At 47.4% G+C, this 23021-nt stretch overlaps 2 protein-coding genes across 7 annotated transcripts in view; both read right to left on the bottom strand.

Annotated features, from left to right (window-relative positions):
- Positions 1-2280: 2280 nt before the first annotated feature.
- Positions 2281-19865, bottom strand: neurl4 (neuralized E3 ubiquitin protein ligase 4). Of its 6 annotated transcripts, none has more exons than XM_069722877.1 (29): positions 19562-19782; positions 13757-14273; positions 13598-13663; positions 13044-13519; positions 12744-12855; positions 12559-12647; positions 12379-12451; positions 11674-11947; positions 10799-10980; positions 10640-10725; positions 10351-10513; positions 10043-10247; positions 9488-9564; positions 9252-9330; positions 8893-9062; positions 8586-8738; positions 8275-8420; positions 7785-8003; positions 7172-7270; positions 6918-7070; positions 6626-6793; positions 6360-6518; positions 6081-6260; positions 5289-5382; positions 5075-5182; positions 4829-4973; positions 4169-4281; positions 3883-4042; positions 2281-3777 (listed from the first exon to the last, which is right to left on the bottom strand). In XM_069722877.1, exons 1-29 carry the CDS (start codon positions 19724-19726, stop codon positions 3573-3575), a joined length of 4836 nt encoding a protein of 1611 aa, XP_069578978.1. In that variant the 5' UTR covers positions 19727-19782; the 3' UTR covers positions 2281-3572. The 6 variants fall into 6 exon arrangements, with proteins under 6 accessions (XP_069578978.1, XP_069578980.1, XP_069578981.1 ...); XM_069722879.1 differs by having other exon boundaries at positions 8275-8417; XM_069722880.1 differs by having other exon boundaries at positions 8610-8738.
- A 702-nt stretch (positions 19866-20567) lies between these two features.
- shbg (sex hormone-binding globulin) overlaps positions 20568-23021 on the bottom strand; it is a 3561-nt gene continuing 1107 nt past the window's right edge. The window contains exons 3-8 of the mRNA XM_069722911.1: positions 22697-22886; positions 22381-22542; positions 22064-22220; positions 21735-21871; positions 21353-21557; positions 20568-21092 (exon numbers count right to left, since the gene is read on the bottom strand). Coding sequence (XP_069579012.1) covers positions 20959-21092; positions 21353-21557; positions 21735-21871; positions 22064-22220; positions 22381-22542; positions 22697-22886 — 985 coding nt within the window. The 3' untranslated portion in view covers positions 20568-20958. The remainder of the gene's footprint in view (positions 21093-21352; positions 21558-21734; positions 21872-22063; positions 22221-22380; positions 22543-22696; positions 22887-23021) is intronic.

Here is a 23021-nt window from a genome sequence, read left to right as displayed (position 1 = left end):
CCATGTAAAACTGCTGTTCCTAAAAAACGTTTTTATTTGTTTCCCCTTAAAACGAATCATTTGTTGTTTATTCTCCTGAGTCACATTAACGTCTTATAATAAATGAAGCTGTTTAATTTGCTTTAAAACTTTTCAAAGCCAGAAAGCCTTTCATCCAAAAATAAAATAAATCATCGGAGAGACTTGAGAATAAGCAAAATATAGTTGTTTTTTTTGTAGAAGAAATGTTTTTCTCCTTTCCAGTTCATCAATCGTTAATGAGATATCGATTATTTGAGATTTAAAGGTGTTGGTAGGTGTATCTTTTCCACTTTAGATCTTCTCATCCAAAAAGCCGAATCTATTTCCTTTAAATGAGGCGAGAGGGCCGAGGAAAGCTCGGGACCAGAGAGGTCAGCAGAAAGAAAAACAACAAACCCTCAGGGTCCACCTCAAAAGTCAAAGCTGGAGCAGAAATGACGACACGTGAATAAATAATCCAAGTCGACTATGCAAGCCACCAGGACCACAGAGCAGATGACTGTCAGGGACGCGTTTAGACTCCAGTTATGGCGTCATTATGTTTGTGGGACATTTCTGCATTTTTAAATCACTCCATTGTTGTTCAATGGCAGGACAGACCTGCCTCCCCTCCCCTCCCCCCCCCCCCGCCGCCCCGAAGCAGCCGCCACTTCTGCAAGAAGTTTTGAAAAACTCCACCTTTTTTTTCCTACTCTAAATAAAAAAAAATTAAAAAAAAGAACAGCAGGTTTGGTCTTTTATTCGTTGCATTTTTTTTTCCCATTATTTCCCGAAGAAATAACACGTCAACCGTCCCTTCTGTGCGTACTGTCTGATCAGTTTATTTTTTTATAAATCAGGAAGATATGATTTGTTATGTAACAGCCTGTACAATGCGACATACAGAAAACAAAAAACAAAAAAATACAAATTAAATTGTACAAAGCAGCACTGGGCTGTAAATAACCCATTTAATATTATTATTATTTTTTTTTTTCACATTTTCGATTGGAAGTTTTTTTTTCTCTGCCCGACCCGGTAAATCTCCTTGTCAGTTAGATCACAGCTGCTCGTAGAAGGTGACTGAGCTTCTTTATTTATAATCCGTGAGTTTGACTCGTCAAAGGAGGAGGAGGGAGGAGGAGGATGGAGGAGGAGGATGGAGGAGGAGGGAGGAATATATGTTCTCAAGCAGGTTTAGCAAATTGGCAACAGGATTGAAGGGCTGCTCACGTACAATCAATCGAAGTGGATATCCTGGATCCGATAAAAACCCGTCGTATAAACGAGTGTAAATCAATTATGTCTGCCGGAGCAGAAGAAGAGCAGCGCGCTCATGAACAACGTTCACATGTAAACACCAGCGGAGGTCGTGGGGGACGCAAACGACTCAACTCTTTCCTGCTGCGACTCCCGAACAGCTCGTTGCTGCGGAGGTCCGGCCGGGTAAACAGCGTCGAGACATGACGGAGCCGTGGATGAGGGCGGAGGTGGAGGTGGGGTGGAGGATGGAGGGGGGTTGGGGGACCGGATCAAGTGTAAACGATGACGGAAAGCGAGACGATTGTGGAGAACCACTTTACACCTCGTTGGCTTCAGTTCGTCTTCAAAAAAGAAAGAAACAGAAATGTTGGGCCGTCTCGGGGAGCGTGCGCCGTCGCTTTAAGAGATTCGACCGTTAACGCTGTTCGGAAACACGAAGCGACAGTTGACCTCGACTCCTTTTAAAAAAATAATAATAATAATAATTAAAAAAAAAAATAAAAAAGGTAACAAAACCCGCCTGCCGCCTCCTCTGAACATCACCGATTATTATATTTTACATCGTGCGTTCAAACCTTTTAAAACAAAAGAAAAGTGTTAAAAAAAAAAAAAAAAAAAGGACAAATCGACATTTCACCACAGTTGCCGGGCAACCAGCAGAGATCCCGCTTGTTGCCGAGTAACCGCTGACCCGCGTTTGCTCCTCTCCGGTTTCTACAAACACGAAACGACGTGTTAATTTTTTTTTTTTTCGAGTTTTCGGAGGTGCCGATTGGTGCGTTTTCTTGCCCGGCGATTCCCAAACTGCGGTACGTGGACCGCCACGGGGACTCGCGAGTCTCGATGAGCGACCCGACGACTGTTCCTCCGACTCCGACGTCTGCGCTTTGGGTAGCCGACTTGCAGATGGTCGCCATAGAAACGGGATGCTTCTTTTGAGCTGCGGAGGCGCCGGTTGTAATTTTTTTTTTTTTTTTGGTTTGTTGTTGTAAAAAGTTAAATACGTTTTTTTTTTTTTTTAAAACAGTTCAAATAAGGTATCGGTGTCACCTTTGTGTTTTGAGTTCGATTAATGTTTCTGTACGAACCGTCTGGGAGAGGATCGGACGAGGCGAGCTGTCGCTTCCTGTTTTTTTTTTTTGGCGTGGTAAAATCTCATCTAACGCCGAGCTTAAAAAACAACAACAGCAACAAAAAAAAAATGCAAACGAGCCCCAAATTTCTTTGAATCTCAGGACAAAGCCAGAAACGGCGGGTATATCCCCCACCCATTATGTCTGAACACACAATATTAAAAACAAAAAAAAATATTTAGCTACACATTTTCTAGGCGTACGGCTGGAAAACATTTGTTATCATCTGGCACTATTTTAAATCCCCCCCCCCCAAAAAAAAAAAAAAAAAAAAAAAGGTGCAGTAAGATCTTTTTCAGACGCTCCAGTTTTCTCCACAGTTTAAACGTTTTCTATTTGACGAGAGGAGTCAGAAGTGATGCTGGGCGAGGAAAGCAAACAGGACTGTTTTAGAAAAAAACAAATCAAATCAAATAAAAATTAACAAAAATAAAATGTGGAGACGGGAAGAGGACAGCAACATACAGCGGTACACGTGTAAACATCTTTTTTCCCTCCAGTTTTAAAAGCTCCCCCCGTATAGACGGCACTGTCACATGACACTCTTGGGTTCATCCTCAGATTCAAGTCTTTATATATATATATATATATAAATATATACATATATATATATATTTCTGTGAAAACATTGTCACTCCTTTTTCATTTTTTTTAATTTTCTTGACCCACGTTTTCAGTCTTTTTCAGGTGACAGTTTGTTAAATATCTCCTCCCAAAATGAAACACTGACCAGAGCAGAGGTGGTACGAGTTCAAATAAGTGCGGAAAAGAAAAATTAAAAAAAAAAAAAAAAAAAGAAGACGCTAGTTTCGAGGGAGGAAAATAAGTTGATGGGAAGAAAGGAAAAAAAAAAAACGTGGCAAAAAATTAAATACAAAAAATTCAGCCGATGAACAAACGTGTAGTGTCGATGAGACGTTAGCTTAAAAATTGCCCACGAGTGTCCGAAACATAAAGTGCAGGCAGTGTCTGTTCTTTGAAACCGCCGTCGCCGCCGGCAATTAAAAGAGTCCAAACAACAGAAAACCAACAAAAACAAAATCCAAAATGCTGAATTGTCCACAATCCGCAGCGGGAACAGCTGGATTCCAGAGGAGTCTCTCGCTCAAGGCAGGGCTTGGATTTGGTTGTCAGTTTACTAAAAGGACGAGGAGCGCCTGCCGCGCCGCCCGCCGTTCACTCCACTCGGACGAGCAGCCCGTAGAGCAGCGTGCCGCCCTCTTCCTTGGTGATCCACTCGATCTCAGAGTTGCTGAAGCGAGGATCCAGCGGCTCGCTGTGGCCGAGGGTCTGAGGTCCGACCTTATAGGAGCCGGGGCGCACGCACACCTGGAATCCGACCTGAGCCTGGTGGCAGCGGTGAGAACGGGGGTCCCGAAATCTGCACGAGGAGGAGGAGGAGGAGGAGGAGGAGGAGGAGGAGAAGAAGGACAGTCAGGAAATAAGCCCCGCCCCCTCGCTGACTAAATCCGGGCGGTGGACTTACTGCACTTTGGGAGCGAAGATCTCCAAGCCAGAGTAGCGCATGGTGGGGGAGAGGCGCACTCTGGGAACCTCCCTGCCGGGGGCGCTGTTCTCCTCCGGCTCGCTGTAGCCGTTCGGCCCCTCGGCCTTCACCGGAGACACGGAGAAGATGGACGACGTCCCTGCAGCGATTACGTCAGTAAAAGAATTAGCTCGTACGTGAGAGAGTGCTCCGTGAAGAAGAAAAGAAAACCGTCTTCATTACGTGTAGCGTGTTTCTATATAAAAACAAAGAGTGGTTCTGGTACCGGGCAGCAGCTGACTGTGGTCCAGCGTGCGTCGCAGGGCTCCTACACTGGTGCCGTGGTACGCAATGTGCCACTTCTTCAGTGCATTAGAAACCTCACAGTGGGGCTTGATCCTGGATGAATAACATAAACTGTCGTTGACACACACGCAGCAAAGAGAAGGCTGAACAGATGACAGATTACAAAAGGAAGACTTTGGTCGTCTTGTTTTATGACATTTGGAAATGCTCAAAATCGGCAATCCGGGTTTTCCAATTGTCAGAAAGTGCATTTGGTTTCTAGATTCTCAAAACCCCCAAATAAAGACTTGTGATTGACGTCCCGCCGTGAAGCACGCTGCACGAAGCTGACCGGCTTCAAACGAAGTTAGCGCCCCAAAGGAGCCGAAGAGTTTTCACTCCGTGTGCCGAATTAACCGTCCGAGGTCGGACGTTCGCCAACTGTCAATCAACTGAAACGTTAATTGCGTTTCTTTTTCGGCAATCGAAGCGTCAGAAGTGTTGCGGCAGTGTTTCAGTTTCAGAAACGTTAAACCCAATTGTTCCCGGAAAGTCACGAAGGTTGTGAATATTTGAAAAAGTTGCCGTTCTGAATACACGGGTGGAGTTTCAACACCTCACCGCTCCGTCACGCGTCCGGCCGAGAGGCCCGTCCTCTCACCTGAGGGCGAAGCGGCACCATCCGAAGGGCAGCGCGTAGTCCCGGGGCGGCTCTCCTCTCTTGTAATACGCCTCGTCGCCCCGGAGCTTGTGGCAGGACTCGCAGTAGCACAGGTTGTACTTTGCATCTTCGTTGAAGTAACCATCTTAAACGAACAGCGAGTGGACACGATGTGATTTTAGAGCCGAGGGAGAGTTTGTGGTTGAGAAAGAGTCAAATGTGGAGGCGGGAGAAATGAGGCCCCACCTGGTAGCGTGAGCAGGTCCTTGAAGCGCGAGCACAGCGCCTGGTACTCGCAGGTCTTGTTGGGGTTGACCTCTGGAGGGGGCGTCCAGCACACACTCTCTTTGATTCCTGCAATTATAAAAAAAATACAAATAAAAACCTCAGGACTTCGAGGACTTCAATAAAGTTTAAATGACGAAACAAAACAAAAAAAAAACCCACAACAGACTCTTACCGTCAACCATGTCGGCTTTCTCCATGTCTCCCTGACAGCGGGTCTCACCACTCTCTCCACCAACAGCTGGCACGTTGTTTGTTACTATAGTAACCTGCCATCACGACACAACATACGTTAGAGGAATATGACTTCATGTTTTCATAGTGATACAACAGCTCCGTTCTGAAGTGAGACGAGCATCTCAACCTCTGGACGTTTTGGACGACATTCGTTTGACGTCTTAATGAAATTATTCTTAGAGTCAAGATTTTGTTTTCTTTGTCATATTAAAAACTTTTGCTCAGCGAGATGTCGAGCTGAGGATATAAGGCCCCGCCCACCTGCAGCTAAAACCTGACTGCACCCAGGGCCTGTCAATCAAACAGACACGACCTAAAAAAAATGCGTCTTTTTAAGGCTTATTTTCTATTTAATGATGGGAATATTTTCAGATGAACCGCCAGAAAACTAACAGGAAAGACCAGACTTTAGCTCATGACACCATAATGACTTTTGGAAAAACTGTATTGACTTTGCATTTCATGCCAGAAGTTGAATAGGGAGTCTATGGAGCCGGAGCCTTTTCGCTCCTGCCCCTGGTGGTCCTTGGTGGTATTGCAGTTTACGGCACTTTCACATTGGCTTCACTTTTCAGACCTGGAAGCTACGTCTACTTTAATAGACAGTCTATGCTTAAACGTTAAAAGTATTTGTATATATTTTAAATGAAAACACCGCCCTATTCTTGACTCTCGATTCCGATACCAGGATGGAAGAAGATGCACCGAGTGGTGGCGTTTGTGTGCCGACCTGTTCACACTGGCCGTAGAGGTCGATGAACAGGTAGCAGGGTGAGGGGATGTCCTGCGCCGCCACACCCTGGTCCATGCCGTTGACGTAGAGGTGGAGACAACTGTTGGCGTCCACCAGCAGACCCAACACCGTCCCCTCCGGACACGTATCTAGATTAGGACCGTAGTTCTCGCATATCTGAGGAGGAAGTGTTCGGAGACGGTCGTAAAAGAAGGGAGGGTGAGAGCGTGAAAAAGAAAATGGACACAAACATGACAGACACGTTGGTGCGTGTACCTTTAGGGAGTTGTGGAAGACGGAGTCTCGCTGCAGCAGCCAGGCGGAGCGTTTCAGACAGCACGCCGTGGACGGGAAGTTGAGCCGGTCGGGGGAGTGGCCTATCACCCCTAACGACAGCGACGACGTCCACGACGGGTTCAGACGGTCGATCTGAAACTGGAGGGCCGGAAAGAGGCCGGTGACGAGCTGGACCGGTCGCACGCTCTCTACATAACACGGTTATTAAAAATGAAGGCGGTTGAGGCCGAGACGGGAAACCAGACCTGGAACAGCTGCTGCCGAGCCAGCGGCTGGGCGGTGACCAGCAGGCCCTGGTTGTAGCTCGACACTCGGGCCGCCGTCAGATTCTGGTTGGACAGTTGGATGTTTTTGCCGTGGTTTTCCAGGAACGCCACGACGGTGGGCTCCAGCGCGCACGGCTCGCTCTCGACCTGGAGGCGACATCGACGAGGGAAATGAAAAACCGAGGTTCTTAAGGTGTCGGGTCACTTTTGAATACGTCGCCGGCAGACGGACGTCACCGAGATAAAACGCCTAGCGAGGTTCTCTCCGTACCTCCCTGACGGGGGTGCTGTCCTCCTCTCCTTCGCTGCAGCTGTCAGAGGAGAGCGAGGGCGCCTTCACGCTCTCCATGTCCTCCATCAGCGAGGAGCTGACGATGGACACCGCCGTTATCTGCCCGTACAGGTCCAGAACCGCGTAAACATTCTGCGAGGAGCGAGAAGGAGGTGCTGGATGACATCACGGGTCTGCAAAGCTTCTTATTGTGCGAGCGTGTAAAAAAAATAAAAATAAAAAGGAGTCCATACCTTGGCCACCGCTGTAGCAGCAGGTCCCATGTCCTCTCCGTCGATGAAGATGTGCATGGTGTCGTCGTTGCACCTCTTCACGCCCACGCGGTTCCCGACCTGGAAACACACACTCAGTCTTAACGTCTGCTGCTTCGGGTCAACGTTCAGGGAGCAGAGAGGCCAAATGTGCTGAGGCAGCTGCTCAGTTGTCTGACAGGTAGCGGTACGGTAACCGGCTGGCGACTGGATGCTTCGAATGTGTTTTCAGCTTCAAAAAGATTCCTTTTCAATAAATAATTGCAAAAGAATTGAACATGTGAATCCAGAGTAACGCTGGTTTATAATAAGAGTCCATCAGTGTTGATTTAATAGCAGTTTTCCTGCACGTCTCGTAAATTTCATGTTTTCGAGTCATCAATGAAAATGCGAATGATCTACTTCAGCAGCGAGGAATCGCGTTAATCAATAACTCAAGTCAAGGTTTAAATCTTAACGCCTGAAGGTTGATCCGTAAACCGGACCTGACCGCTTTAAGCGCTCCATAACATTTGGAGTCGATCGTAAATCCAACCGGTAGAACTGCAGTGAAGTTGTTTTCCCCCGCTCGCGGAGGAGGGGGAGTGCAGCTCACCGTCAGCCGGTCCAGCGAGCAGCCGTAGTTCTGGCGCTGCAGCGCGCCGTTGCGACGGACCTCCGAGCCGCAGAGCAGCCAGGTGACCTTGGTGCGGAGCTGCGGGAGGGAGGGGGAGAGGCCTGACAGCGGGCAGGACGGCAGCTCCGGGGGTGCCAGCGTGGTCAGGCCGATATGCAGCGAACCGCACCACTGCTCATCCACCTCATCAATCCTCACCTGCAGAGACGAGGGCGAGAGAGGGGGAGGGAGAGAGAGAGAGAGAGAGAGAGAGAGAGAGAGAGAGAGAGAGAGAGAGAGAGGATCAGGGAAGAGAAAGAAACAAGTCCTGCCTGACAGGGAAAACAGAAATGGATTTTTTTTTTTTTTTTTTTTTTTTTTTTTTTACCGGAGAATTTTTAACCCTAAAATATGCCGATATCTGCACGTTATTTTTGTCCACTTTTCAGAGCGTTTCTCCGGTAAACCGGAACCGGGACTCCCGGCGTACCTCGAACAGCTCATCCGCTTTGAGTTCCTTCGCACTGAACACGATGCCGTGAGCGTAACCTCCGACTCGGACGGCCTGGCAGCCCTCGCCGAGCAGCACCACGTTCTTGCCGTGTTTGCCGTGGAGCCGATGGGCGACGCCTGCTACTAAAAACACAAGACGGAACGAGACAAAGGCGTCCAGATGAGGCCTTTACTTCTCTGCTCTTATTTAGAAATAAACTCATGAACCAATTTACACGACTGCTCAGGATCATTTTCGTGAAGGATTTGCACGACGTGATCCCCCGTGCTGCAGCAGGCTGTGCTGACCTGTGTGACGACCCTGAGGTGTACCTGGGGAGTGGATGGGGAAGCTCTTCTCAGTGATGTTGCTGGTACAGAGGCTGTTGTCCAGCGGGCCTGAGGAGCTGGTGATGGACACCTGAACACACTGACCGTACAGGTCGATCACAGCGAACACTTCTGAGAGAAACGGACGGACACACACACACACACACACACACACACACACACACACACACACACACACACACACAAACATATCAGACACATTTCGGGCATTTCATCAGTGTGTGGCTGCGGCCCGGCCCTCTAACTTCTGTCTGCCGTTCTTTACCCGGTGGCAGACCGGAGCAGGCGACGCCTTGGTCCACGCCGTTGATGTAATAGTGGAGATCTCCGCTGGCTGAGCGCATCATGCCGATCCGCGAGGCCGTCGTCAGGGAGTCCAGATCGCAACCGTAGTTGTTGCGCATCGTGTTGCCGTCCTGCATGATGGCCGTTCCACTGTGGACGAGAAATAAATACAAACAAAAAAAATCGAATCTGTAAATGTTCGCATTAATGTAAATTGTTTCGTGTCTCCAAGTGAAAACGGTTGGGAGCATCATTGAAACACCAAGTCCGTCGAAACAACACCTACACATGTTCAACGGCCTTAAAAAAAAAAAAAAAAAAGAAGCAGAGCATCAGTACCTGAGCATCCAGGTGTCGTAGTCAATGTCGGTCATCGTGTTTGGAAACTCCAGCTCCTCTGGTCTGATGGCCGTCACTCCTGCACACACAGGAAGGAGAACAAAAGAAAAGAGGTGGAACCAGTGATGGTGACACATGAAGTATATTTGAAATCAGAGTCTGAACTGCTGCTTTGGAGATCAACGTGAGGTCGTAAGACCAGACCGCTGTGATACCACACAGACGTCACATCTGACCTGCTTCTATTGAACCTGACCAGCGGTCCACCATCTTCTGAATGATGATTTCAAACAGCTCTCCATCCCGAAGGCACCTGCAACACGCAAGTATTTATTCACCTGTAAACACCACGTGGCACCAAAAATGACCTGTTTGTACCTTTTTAACCACGTAACTGATGAGAATAATGGGAGTTAGCTTCGGCAAAAACATAACTCGTATGTATCAGAAATGCTCATTTGACGGCTCAAAAATATTTGAAGACACAGTTTGTAAAGACCAAAACCTTGAAATGCTTCCCGGGTTGTTGTCGGTCTGTCCCACAAATGAGCATTAAATAAACTGCGAGTCACATTTTACAGCTAACCCGGAACTAAAACTGCACAGTCGACGAAAAACCTGCTGTGAATCTGAATAACATTGTAAAAAAAATAAACAAAATAAACGGGGCTTCCTCTTTTTACACTCCTGACATCGACGCAGGAAAATATATCAGTGTGTAACCAACTTCATGTGGCAGTTCATCGTGTTTTCACGGTCAGCAAACGCGACTTCAGGATCCCTCGTTTCACCTGTTGGAGATGACGATAGCGTCGTTGAACTCGCTGCGGCAGTTCTGGCGCAGGGCGGTGCGCCCCCCGTTGGTGATGACGGCGTTGGTGCCGTGCAGCTGGTGGAAACGCAGGTCAGTGGCGGCCCCTGCTACCGAGCAGGGGCTCCCGGGGGACATGGCGGTGGGGCCCTCGGAGCTGTCCTCCGGAAGAGGGGGGAGGTCCACTGAGACGGGAACAAACACAAAAAGGGGGCGGGGGAGGGGTGTAACTACTCGGTGCCATTATCATCTTCATCGTTGCCCCGCTGGTCTTCCTCCCTCTCTCACCCATGTCGTCCATGATGGTGGCCTGAGCCGCCTGACCGTAGAGGTCCACCACGGCGTACACGCTGGGGGGGACGTTCCAGGCCGCCGGGCCTTGAGCCACACCGTTCACAAAGAAGTGGAGGCTGCCGTCTTCTTTCCGCACGACACCGACGGTGTCGCCCGCCTGGAGGAAGAGGAGGAGGAGGAGGAGGAGGAGGAAGAGGGGGAGGAGAGGGACGAGACATTATTACGGGAGAAAGAGCGACGGGTGACATGACGGAGTGCTAAAAAACAACCCAACAGGACTTACTTTGAGTCGGTCCAGGTTGTGTCCGTACTCATCCAGTATTGTGGTTCCGTTGTGCATCACTCCGTTCCCCGTCATCATCCACGTCCCTGCAACACATCGCACGACCTTCATCGTGGAGCAAATCGTTCCAACTTACGGAGGCGTTTTCTTTGATTTTACCTGAGCGCAGGTTTGTCATGGTGGAGGGCAGCTGCAGGTAGGCGGGGTTGTGCGTCGTGACGCCAATTTCAATAGAACCGGCCCACTTGTCCACCATCTTGTCGATGCGGACCTGGAACACCTCGTTGGAGCGCAGCGGCCGGCTGCTCAGGACCACGCCGTGGTTGAAGTCATCGGTCGCACTGTGAACGCAGCGTCGTTAAAAGCCGGAGTGGGGAACTTTCACGCGCAAATGAATGTCTGTTAAACGTTCAGCAGTTCTGGAAGCGGCTCACACCACGAAGATGAAGTCCATCGGCATCGTGTAAAATCTCTCTTTTTAAATCCGGTGTCTGGTGAGACATTCCTGTGGCGACCGCATGAGTGCACACCGGGCGTGCTCAGTGGGCACCTGAGACTTCTACCAGCTAACTTCTGGTTTAGCACGTTGCTAGCTCGCGTGGCGATAAAAGAATGCAGTCGTTCGGCTCGTCTGGAGTTTGCGAAATGTTCCTGAGCTCGAGAGATCAAATTCTCAAAATGAAGCGAGCCGCAAAAGCAGTGACAGAGGAGACTACTGCAGAGCCGCTGACGTCACCAGTGTTTTTGTAATTACTCTCACTGGCAGCAGGGGGAGACAAACGTTCCCCACCGCAGATTTAATTTACCCGATTTTGTGTTTAAAATACTGGAAGTAGAGTATTTCTCCACATTACGCATCATACTTTTTTTTTTTTTTATTTAGACCAAACCTAGAACACATCACAGCAACAAGCCGAGTTTCTCTGTATCCAAACCTTTTTTAAGACCAAAAAAACACTAAAACCCTCTGGATGCGTCAACTTATTTGTCTCGTTACGTCTCACACACTAAAAGTGGACATGCGTTGGACTCACTGCGGCCGCAGCGCCGTCCTGCCGTCGCTGATGATGGCGGCCTTCTGGCCACAGTTGTGGTGAAAGAGCAGTCGGTCCGGCCCCTCGGCGTCCGGGGTCAGCGACAGAGCCGGCCGCGGTCGGCCCACGTCGGGCGACAGAGCCCGCATGATGGCGTTGTTGCGTCTGAGGCGGTCGCTGTGGTTGTGGTTGTGCACGATGGTGACCTTGACGGCCATGCCGTAGAGGTCGACCACGCCGTAGACGACGGCGGGCGTCTGAGCTGCCGCAACACCTGGAAAACACACGAAGCCGTTAAGAGGCGGAAGTCGACCTGCCGGAGAGTCCGACGGTTCTTCTGCTTTTAAGTATGAAGGTAGTTCATCTTCAGATCCGCTGTGACACTGCTGACAGTCTCTATTTGTGGCGTTATGAATAATTGATTCATCCATTGCAGCTATTTTGTGATTAGTCAGCAGATAGTTCACAACGTAGAGCATCATGGGATCAAACAGGAAAACAAAATACTAAAAATGTCACTAAATATCTACGACACCGACTGATATGTTAATGTTTCACTGGTTTCAGTGTTTTTCCACGATGGTGCAGATTTCCTCCGAGCCGATTGGCTGCGTGTTTCTCAATCACTCATTCATACAGGTAACAGCTGTAATCCACTCACGGTGCAGCCCCGGGCTCCCTTTCCCCCTTCATGCGGGGTCTCACCTTGATCGATGCCATTGATGTAGAAATGAAGCGCCCCGCTGGCTTTGCGCATCAACCCGATGTGATCTCCCTCCTGGACGGCGGACGAGAGGAGACGACGGAGAATGTAAGGACAGATTTATCGGCACCGTGCGAGTCCGAGTGAGGTGTGCTGTGCGTGTTTTGTGTATCGCCACGAACCTGAAGTTCATCCAGGCTGAATTCACAGTATTCCCTGCGGGTTCCTTTCCCGTTGGTTAAAATCCCGCAGCCGCTCATCATGATTGTACCTTGAAAGAAAAATAAATAAAGTCCAAATAAATTCCCGATGAGCACTTTCTGTTACGTTTACTGCAGATTCTCCGTGAGGTTTGTGTGTGTGTTACCTGAACGCAGATTTGTCATGGTTGCGGGATAGTCCAGGTTGTTGGGGTTGTGCGTGGTCACGCCGATCTCTATTGAGCCGGACCACTTGTCCACCAGCTTATCGATGCGAATCTGATGAAACGGAGGAAACAGATCTGAGTATTTATCCTGACTTTTATTCCAGCCCAAACAAAAAAATAACTGTGCTTTTCTGTTCAGGCCTGAGATTCAGCGTGCTCTCGTGTGTTTGGGAGGTTTAATCAACCACCAACGGGGACGCCGGTTCGGTCGGTAACAACGAGCCGCGCGATCGTAAACACCTCGAACATCTCGTTGTGCCGGAGCGGCCGGTTGGTCATCACCACGCCGTTGTTGAACTCGTCCAGCGGCCTCCTCCGCTCCGCCGTCTTGTTGTTGTTGCTCAGTTTGATCAGCGTGCCGCACTTCTCGTGGAACAGCAGTGCGTCGTTGGTGGTCATCCCGCCCGTCGGCGCCCCCGGCGCCGCCCCTCCATTACCAGCGGGGGTGTTATTAGTGTTGCCGGCATCTCCTCCGGCTCCGCCTCCTCCCGTCGTCCCCGTTCCACTGTCACTGTTCACCGCACCTCCTCCGCTGCTGTTGCTCCCTCTGTCGTTCCTGGAAGAGGACTCCGTCCCCGTGTTTCCTCCTCCCCCTCCGTCGCTGCTGCCTCCTCCTGTTCCTCCTCCACCGTCTTCCCCTCCGCCGTCGTCTTCGGAGCGGTAAAAGGATACTATTGCGTTGTTGAAGACGTCGAAGAGCTGGTGCTCCGTCAGAACTGGAGAGACACAGGAAGAGAGCGGCGGTCAGCGGCGGTCGGGCCGCAAAGAGTCCGATCGGAGGAGGATTTTCTCACCAGTGTCGGGCTCCAGGTTGTTGGGGAACTTGTCCGGTCGGCTGTGACTGCAGCTGAGCTCAGGCACTGGCAGAAGGAAGCGAAAAAGGGAAACAGGCGATGAAAACAACCCGACAGACGGAGGCGCCCGAGAGCCACGCCGATAAACAGGCTTCCTACCTTCGTCTCCGTTCATCATTCCATTCAGTGCTGCCGCATTCATAAGTGCCGCGATCCCCGCGTCCTCCCGAACCCCGCACACGACCACCTCCTCCTCCTCCTCCTCGTCATCCTCCTCGTCCTCCTCCTCCCGCTCTATTGTCTCTCTCTCTCTCTCCGAGGAGGGCGGCGGCGGCTCGCAACTCACCACCGTCACTTGAGTGCACTTGCCGTACAGATCCACCACCGCCCACAGTCTGGTCGGCAGGCCGCTGGCGGCCGCGCCGCAGTCCTGCCCGTTCACCCACAGGTGGAGCTCGCCGCGGGAGCTGCGCTGAATGCCCACGCGGTCGCCCTCGGCGAGCTGGTCGAGGTCGCGGCCGTACTCCTCCAGGACGGAGCGGCCGTCCCGTAGCACCGAGCAGCCCGACACGATCCAGGAGCCGCCCTTGAGGCCCGTGGCGCTGCTGGGGAAGTCCAGCGCGGCGGGGTCCAGTGCCGTCACGCCTATTTCAATGGAGCCGCTCCACGAGTTCACCTGAAGGGGAGATCGGAGAGGTTCATGATTTCACCAAGTTATGTATTATTTAACGGCAATGTCAACAAAAACAAAAAAACAATGGCACATCATAGTCTTCTTCACAAGTTACCAGAGCCTGAAGTCGCTCCCTGCACACGCCAAAACACTCAAGAACACTCAGAAACATCTTAAAGCAGCTTTTAGCGATACCAAATGAATTCTATTAAAAGGTGATATAAAATGTAGAGACACCGGCGAACAAAACAACCGCGAAATATCCATACGGAGAAAGTAGTACGAAAACAGCTGTCGCCAGCTGTTCCTCAGAGCGTAAAAAGACTCAGCATGGAGGCTGCAAAGCTGCGATGTGAGAGTTACTGCTATAAAAGAGTGAAGCGCTGTGCTAAAAACTGCAGGTAGATATCTATGGAAAACAAAGGGTGTCTTGTTGTATGATCCATCATGTTATTTTTAGTCATCCTGTCAGTGGAGAACGTAGCTCAGGGAGCGCTGCTTTGAAAAAAAAAAAAAAAAAAGAAGCAGGACAGCGTGAACACACACCAAAATGCAGGAAATTTGTAGGAAAAATCCGTCGTGGGCAACTCGGCCGCTGCGGCGGCAGACAGCTCGTCGGGCAACGTGCAAGAATCAGGACGGAGAAAAAAAAACCTCCCGAAAGGTGGAGAGAAAAAAAAAAAAGAAAAAAAAAAGCACCGGTCCCACAAAAAGTCTTGTAATACCCGAATCCAACTTCCAAACTGGCAGGTTCGAGACATAATGATGCAGAGAGGCAGTTGTGTACACATCCTGTTCTATATTTAGACCGGGCGTAAGGTAAGACTAAGACTATTACATCCTGCTGACATCACAGTCGACCGATTAAACTACAGACTGTTTAAAACACCTGCAACATGGTGGGGGAGTGGGGCGGGGGGGCGGGGGGGGACGGGGGGCACAGCAGGTGTCAGCGGACCGCGACATCAGAAGAATGTAATCAATGCCATGACGTCGCCTCGACACCACTTGTTATTTTTCAGGTTGGTTGTTTTCCTGATGAAGACCAGCGAGGTTGAAATGTTCCCTCCTTCAGTCTAATCAAGGTTTTTACAGCTTTAATCCAGAGCGCAGATATTTTTTATCTACTCTATTAAAAAAATACATACAAAAGGCTGTCCAAACACAATTTGTGGGACTGCAGAGCTGAGAAGATCACGTTACGAGACGTAGTGACACTCCTCGTTTTTATTGAAGCTCGGCAAATAAAAGTTTTATTTGATAAAAATGTTTTTTTTTTTGTTGTTGTTTTTTTAAACGCTAGTGATTAAAGGCGAGGTAAGAGTCCCCCAATATAAACACCAGCATCAATGGGGTGCCAAATATATCGTTCATAGCAATATTGGTATGATTTTTAGTAGGATCTAAAAATATATGTTAAAAAGATGGATATATAATGATTTATATATTTAAAATATATATTTTATTTGAAACTAGAACTTATTTTTTTGTATTTTGTCATATTGTTAATAATATCGTCACTGAAAAAGTATTGTAAAATATCGTGACATTATTTTAGAGCCATATTGCTGCATTTTCTTATTCAATGTACAGTAGATATGTTGGTCATCGACTTTTTTTTTTTAAATAGTATTTGACACCTAAAAATCTGCAGATTTTTGCGCCGCTTGAATAGATTCAGGGCGTTTTGCTGGATGATGCTTGTAGCTTCAACAAGCTTCTTTCCACTGTTTTGAGACTGAATTAATAACATGAGGTTCAACCTTATGAAAACACAGACGCCTCTGTGGTCCAGCTGTGATGATTAAATCTGTCCACACAAAGCATACAAGTCTGCAAACACACAAGCTTCGCCTCAATATTCATACCTGAAGCTAAACACACACAAAAAAAAAAAAAAAATCAAGACAGCGTTCACTTGTCGTTGTCTTTGCATGACATTGGACTCGTATCACCTAACAAGCAGCCCGACATATCCGTTCCTTCCCAGTAACACAAAACTCCCCCAGAAGACGACGATAACGTGATACTGTATTGATCTCCAGGGGTGAATTCTGGGGGGACGGGAGGAGGGTTTTTTCCTCATTTTTTTGTGCGGGTCCCGTGATGTGGAGGAGAGACTGCAGTCGGTGCGGATTCACAGTCTCGGCTTCGGCAGATGCTCGTCGACACGGAGCCGTGAACCCGTGTCATCCCACCGAGGGAGCGATCTCCGGGCTCCACCTGCTGCTCGAGGAGAAAAACGTCCACCATATAAAAAAAATAAATAAAAAAAAAGAAGAAGAAAAACTACGCAGTGTTTTTCCTTAGGAGCTAAAAGCCAACGCCGAGTTTCATCCTCAGCCTTCAACTGTTCTCCCCTTTTCTAGTTTCCTCTGCTACGCCACAGGACTCCGGTTGAAGTTGGCAGAAATCCATCCGGACGCAAGTGACCTTGACCGTAACATTGAAGCTTTAACGAGCTCCTGGGATGAGACTCTGCGGCGTGCCAAGGAGAAACAACAACAACAACAACAACAAAAAAAACAACCTTTCTTCCGAGATCAATACTATTTCTAAAGTATTGTGTGCTTCCTCTCCTGCTGCTCAGCTCTCAAGACAGGTGCTATGTGAGGCAGTGTGCTACGGCAGCCCCGGGTATCTGGGTTAACAGATTTAGTAGTAGCTCGGTCTGACCGGGTCGCCGTGTGGACGAGACAGACATCTCCGTCTCCTTACGTAACAGCAGGCTGTGGGTGTCTGCCTCTCTGCCTCTCTGCCTCTCTGCCTCTCTGCCTCTCAGCCTCTCGCTCGCTCCACTCCCGAGACCAATAACTGCAGGATACAACTGCACAAAACAGGCCGACGAGGATCACCGGGCAGCTTTTAAAGCAATGAAACATTTATTGCACTTTGCAAAATTTTAAAAGCAAATCCTGAGACTCATTCGGGGTTCAGATGTCAAATTATCTGACTTTCATTGTGTAAAACAAAACAAAAAGTCGAATTTCCATGAAAACTAGTCCGTGCAAAACTGTTTTTTGTTGTTTTTTTGATTCACAGGTTGTTCAAAGTTTCTTTTTTTTTTACATATCTTTACCAAGTATTTTATAACCACATTCAAGGAATCATTACGAATTGTGTCAGAAAGTGTGTTTATCATCATTTTGTTGCAGCACACGCAGACGTTTTCCAACAAACAGTTCAATACCTAAAGATATTCAGTCACCTAGCAGGTGAGATAAAAAAACAACAACAACAACAACAAAACAAATAAAAACATCAGCATCAAATCAGCTGATTGTTTCCACTCATCTCCAGTTTGAAACAACATGCAGGATATATGACGAGATCCTACAGCTTCGGACGGTTGAACTGGATCTCTTCATTTCTGCAGCTTCCCACACAAAACCAACCGTTCCCAAAATCGCAGCAAACTTTACGTGCAAAGAAATCCCCCTGATTCGTTTCCCAGCCTCCTCTGTAGATGCCAGCGGGCACTCTGCGATGGAAAAGTATTGATTTTCAGACGCGTCACGACGGAGCACGAGGCTGTTTATGAGGCCGAGGATCGCCAGCTCCCATAACGGATGCGTAATCATTTACGTACGAGCGGCTGCTATTCAGGCCGACGTTTAGATTTCCCGTCTTCCTGAATAACCTCTCTCTGCGTCTTTGGCCCGACACGCTCGTCATTTAAAAAAAAAAAAAAAAAAAATTGGCCCGCGTGCGGCCCAGTTGGCGCTGGAGAGCCGCCGTGCTGTCGATGAGCCCCAGTTGGGTGGCGAGGCTGCGGAGGTCATTAACAACGGCCGAGGCAAGCTTTCCTCCGCTGATAAGAGCCAGAACGTAAACACAGGAACCTGGACGCGATATGAACAGACGCGGTTCCACCGGACCGCGCGACCCGGCGGCGCGCGGCCACGTTGAAGTCACGCGCGCAAGTAGGGTTGAGCAATAGTTACAGCAAAGTGATTATATACATATATCTGGTCCAAAAAACACCGCATTATTTGTGATTTATCCACATAATGGAATTGAGTTCTCTTTTTCATGACACTTAATATTAAATAATAATAATAATAATGGACTCCTAATGTTAATAATTCTACATCAAGCGACTAAATCAACATATTTTATGGAAAAGAAACCGATGGTTTAAAAAACAACAACAACAACAACGAGGCAGGACTGGTGCGTTTTGTTTTTGTACAAACACCGGGAATGAATGAGTAATATGCGTGAAGTGCATTATTACACTCAAGCAGCTAAAATCTGAAAATACTCTTGTTTGAACTCAAAATGATTAAAAGGGAATAAAGTTCACGCAAACTATGATAAATATTAATAATATGTGTAAGTGAGTTAACAGCTCTCCCACATACGTTTGTTGTTGTTGTTGTTTTTTTTCCCCCTTTTAAACTTCTCACACGGTTTAATTTCAATAATATTATAAATAATCCCAACATTGCTGTACCTTGGATATAAAATCTGTTTATAAAGCAGATCAAACCAGCTCCACCTGCTTTACACACTGATGATTCACTATTAATTATCTTAATTATGATATATTTATAGATATTTATAGATATAATAGTTCAGTCAAAAGGCTGTTTCTTTAATACTTTTAATTAAACATAAATAAAATCCATGCAGGACTTTTTATTTATTTTTTACTTGTATTGTTAGATTTGCTGTAATTTGTACTTTTTGTAAAGTAAATATAATCGGGAGTACTTCCTCCACCTCCGAGTCAGCCTGCCGTGACCACTGCGGTACAATTACCCGTCAGGACGCAACGGGCGGACGGGCTCCCGGTCACCGGCTCCCGGTCACCGGCTCCTTCACAACCAGAACTCAACGTTTAACAGCCGAACCGAGCCCCCGAAGAACCATTAAAAAAAACAAAAATAAATAAATAAATAAAAAACCGGCACCCGTCCAGACAAGTCTAGCGGGCTCAATAGCACGGCTAACCGTCGGTACCCGGGCGGGTTCGCCGTGCGCTCGGAGGTTCCGTTTAACGTCTCCGCCCGCCGGGGGGGGGAGGAGGAGGAGGAGGAGGAGGAGGAGGAGAGGGGGTTGAAGCCGTTTATCGAGTCCTGCTGGGTCCCGCTGCGTGTCTCGATATGTCCGAAACCGGACGTCTGAACAGTCACGGCGGCTGTCAGGTCGCGTAAACCGCCCCGGGGCAGCGGCACCGACACACGGACCCCCGGCTCGTCCCGGCGGCTCCTTCCCGCCGCCCCTCGCACCCGCTCGGCTGCAAGCGAGCGGCGAGCAGCCGAGCGACGGGCCCGCTTGTTGTTTACCTTCTTGTCGATACGGACGGTGAAGACATCCCGGTCCCGCAGCGGCTCCTTGCTGAGCACCAGGCCGTGGTTGAACTCCTGGACGGGCTGGTTGCGCCGGGCGGTTCGGTTCGAGTTGGACAGGCCGATCAGCTTTCCGCTCCGCGGATGCAGCTCCGCCGCCATCTTCAGTGGGCGGCCAGTGTGCGCGACAGTCGGGCTTTGCGACAGTAACGTACTACTTCCGGCACATTTCTGTCTGCAATCAATACAGGAGTGTTCCCATAATGCTGTAAATATGGCATCACATTTCAACGTGGCTCCTGCTTATAGGATTGTTTTCAGTCCAATCTTATTTAATTTTAGCTTTATTTCAGTCTTGTTTTGTTTCCTATTTCATTTATTATTTTTATTATTATTATTATTATTATTTTATTTTAAACAACCTGCATGGCTTCACCCAGCCCTGTTCTTTCTTGACTTATTACCTTTCTTTTCTTTTTTTTTTTTACATTTCTTTTTACATTATATTTATCTTTTCATGTTTATACTTGTTTTCAATAATCTGTCGTTTATGAAAAAAAAAAAAAAGAAGTAGCACGTTTCTCTGCCCAATACATTTTAAATTGACATGATATCATGAATAATATCTAAAAGCATCACTCACAAATATATATATATAAAAAAAATGCAATAAACAATGTAATATATTTAGTATTTATTCAATCTAAATCAATTTGATAAAAATTTTGCTCTTATTTCTTTTCTTTTCTTTTCTTTTTTTTAAAGATGACAAGCAATATTTTTGATTTTACATGTGTCTGGTGCTGTTTCATTGATTCAATGACATCATACAGGATGAATTCAACGTGTTCTTCACTAATCCACTAGGGGGCGCACATACCACGTCCCGAACCAGTGACTGTCACTAGGTGTTTAATCACAAGGTCTTAATTTCCTCAAAGCACCGTTGGCCTTCAATTTTGCCTTCAATGCAGCAGCAAAATTCATATTCATCAGCAGCCACTTTAAGGAGAATCATACTTTATTCAGAAATATGCTGTTACCAAGGTGACAAAACCACTCACGTTTCTCAAATGAATCGGTCTACTGTGTTCGAATTGGGTGAGTAGAAGGGACATCCATTTAAAAAAAAATATGAATATTTAATTGTAAATTATTTACATTTTTAGAGGTCAATTGGTACACGTCTAACTACAGAATGAGTAGCCTAATAAAAAAAAAAACTAAAGGGGTTATCTGCTCTGCAGAGGAAGATGTTCTTGCCTCTATCGTTTTGTAGGCAACCTATCACTTTATATACATTGCGTTTTTATATAATTTGGACCTACAGGCAACGGAGTAAATGCATCTACTGCACATCTTTAGTCCACATACTGTGTGTGTGCTCTCGTGGTCTATGCGGGGCAGCTGTGAGAGGAGACTGACACGTGTTTGACGGCTAAATCCAGATCCAAATCTCTTCCTTCGACCCGGATCTTCTCCAGGCAGCCTGTCAAGAAGCGGGAGCCAACGCCGTCATCACCTTCACCTGAAAGGAAACGCCAACTCACCGATGGATTTTCAGTTCAAAGGTATATTTCGTATCAAAACATATTTTGTTTGTTTTGGGTTTTTTTTTAAACTGTAAATCTTGTCTTCTCTTTCTGAACAATAATACGAGACCTTAAAATATAAAATATATATATATATATATATATATATATATATAAACTGCAGCTGCTCTGGAATGATTTAAGGCCACACAGACAGTTTTGAAACACATTGTTCTTCATCGCTGCGTAATCTCACCCAAAAGACCCCCGATGGCGAGACGACCCTCCGTCCAAGCTGGCAAAGAACCAGAGTGGCTCGCCGAACTCACGGATAACGTGGTGGCTTTTGATTCATCTTTATCCAGACGCACTTTCAGTAAATCTTTCATAAAGGTTATCAGCAGTCTCCGGAAAGAGTTTTTCATGGTGATCTTCTCTTCCCCAAAAGTGAGAGTGACGTCCTGCAAAATCCAAACAGAGACAGAATATAACTCTTGGTGAATCCACGGCGGTCTCCAGTCTGTGTGTTTGCACAAATGTTTTGTGTGTGTTTCCATGAGTCAAATGTAGGCACTGTAAACAGACGCTGGGAATTATTTGCAAATCAACTGTGGCTAATGACTGATATACGTGCGTACCTGTGTGTTATTATTGGCTTCTAAAGTGAACATGAACTCGTGCCCTGCAGCCTTGATGCTCATAATGACCCCATTCATCTGAGTGAAATCACCCCACAACTCAATCTTCACTCCATCATCTCCCTCAATTGGAAAAACTGCAAAAAGACATTAAAAAGTCGCATGATTAATACATTCTGTATTGAAATAACCTTTTAGCCTTTCATATTTCTACCCACGACGCCTTGCCATGCGAAAATGCGTCATTCAGGCCAGCTGGGAAGCACGTTATTACATGCAGGAGCTTTGAGGCTTTCCATATCTTGTATAACTTCATGCAATGATCCCACCTGAGGTGTTGAAAATGGCAAATCCTGTGCCAGGGAAGTAGCTGCCAGGCTGTATGTTTTGATCGCAGGGCCAGAGCTCCTCTGCCTCTGTCTTCCACGGGACGCTGAGGTTCAGCCAGCTGCCGTCCCGCATGCAGCCGTCCATCTGCGGCTCGAACTACAGCAAAGAACACAGAGCAGAGGAGAACCTATGGTTGGTGCAGAAATGTTCAAGGATCCAGATTATTTCCAGTGAACTTGTGAAAAGAGAAGAAAAGTTACTCTGGGAAAGGTAGAAGAAGAAAAAAAAAAAAAGCATCCCAAAATTCATTTATTACCTGAACTATCATCTTCTCCTTGTTGATCAGGATCCCACCGAGGGCCAGTCGAAGTTCACCTGACATGACCTCCTCCATCTGTGGGGTTCGCATGGCCACAACCAGCCCGTTCACGCCATCCACCTCCAGAATTACAAACATCCCCTGGTTGCTCACCTCCAGCTTGGTGACACCAAGAAAACAAGAAACAATACCACATGTCCAGTATACTGTATGATTAGTAAAGAAAAAAAAAAGCTATTTAAGGTGGGGTTTTTTTCTACAATTGAGAACATTTTAAAAATCTGAGAGGCGTTGAGCTGCACTGGGAACTCACTGTGTGCCATTTCCCATCGTTGATCTTGGGCCCGCCGGCCACGCTGATCACCATTTCTTCTCTTTTGATCTGCATCAGAGGGACGCCGTCTTTCAGGGACAAAACAAACCAGTCCTCCCCGTTTTTGGTGTCACCGTAGAAGATTGCTCCTTCGGGGTCAAATGTCCGTAACTGAAAGGTTGACTTGATGCTGCACAAACAGAATAAAAAAAACAAACACAGCAGTTAACTCATGCATGTAAAGGCTGGTCTGAATATACTGAATATAAAGAGATCAGGAGAAACAATCCTTCAGAATTTCTAATTATGCACATTAAAGATCAGA

The sequence above is a fragment of the Brachyistius frenatus genome, unplaced genomic scaffold (assembly GCF_029030835.1).
Source record: "Brachyistius frenatus isolate BFR_SWC_R1_liver_20210118 unplaced genomic scaffold, ASM2903083v1 Contig_308, whole genome shotgun sequence".
In the NCBI taxonomy this organism is placed as follows: Eukaryota; Metazoa; Chordata; class Actinopteri; family Embiotocidae; genus Brachyistius; species Brachyistius frenatus.
This window is presented reverse-complemented; position numbering and strand designations above follow the sequence as displayed.